This window comes from Macadamia integrifolia, chromosome 4 (assembly GCF_013358625.1).
Source record: "Macadamia integrifolia cultivar HAES 741 chromosome 4, SCU_Mint_v3, whole genome shotgun sequence".
Taxonomy (NCBI): Eukaryota; Viridiplantae; Streptophyta; class Magnoliopsida; order Proteales; family Proteaceae; genus Macadamia; species Macadamia integrifolia.
Window position 1 is genome coordinate 14,714,628 of NC_056560.1, and position 799 is coordinate 14,715,426.

A 799-nucleotide genomic window follows, 5' to 3' on the forward strand; every position below is an offset into this window, starting at 1 on the left:
CCCCCCCCCCAAAAAAAAATAAAAAAAAATTTCCCTTCACCTTCTTTCTAATGTTTTTAAGCTTCAAAAAAAAATAAAAAAAAATTTCCCTTCACCTTCTTTCTAATGTTTTTAAGCTTCTATTGGGAATAAATAACCAATATTTTAATTAATACAAGCAAGTCAAAAGAAGTACTGTGAACTTAAAGGACTCTAGAAAATACTTGCTGTTATCACCACGTATTTCTTACAGGCATGGTTCTCTGAAATATTTTTACAGGGAGAAAACTACTTCGAGATTGATTTGGATATGCACAGATTCAGTTACATCTCTAGGAAAGGCTTCCAAGCATTCCTGGACAGATTGAAACTCTGTATATTGGATTTTGGCCTGACAATTCAGGTGAAGTTTTCCATTCAGATTAAAAAACAAGGTTAAATTGGTTCTGAATTTATAATCTGTTATTCATCAGTGCTTCTTGTTACATTTTTGTATTGGTACAGGGAAACAAGGCTGAAGAGTTGCCAGAGCAGATCTTATGTTGTGTCAGGTTGAATGGTATTGACTACAAAAATTACCAACAACTGGGGTTGAGTCAATAACTTCTTACTATAACTGCTGATATAATGTAACAATATTCACCCATAAAAATTAAAATGCTGATCAAGCTGTTTTCTATAGAAGCCCTGAGAAGCATATTCTTTTTCTACATTTTATGTGTCTTTATTATTCACCTGGGAAGTATGGGGAGAGAAGCTGAGCAAAAGAATTACTCATGGTGGCACAATGATGTATTCCTAGCATCTCTGTTTTTTGTCT

At 33.5% G+C, this 799-nt stretch overlaps 1 protein-coding gene across 1 annotated transcript in view; it reads left to right on the plus strand.

Moving 5' to 3' along the window:
• Positions 1 to 799, plus strand: part of LOC122075728 — a 7,332-nt gene extending 6,533 nt beyond the window's left edge. The window contains exons 8-9 of the mRNA XM_042640871.1: positions 260 to 382; positions 484 to 799. Of these exons, the coding sequence (XP_042496805.1) occupies positions 260 to 382; positions 484 to 582 (222 nt within the window). The 3' untranslated portion in view covers positions 583 to 799. The remainder of the gene's footprint in view (positions 1 to 259; positions 383 to 483) is intronic.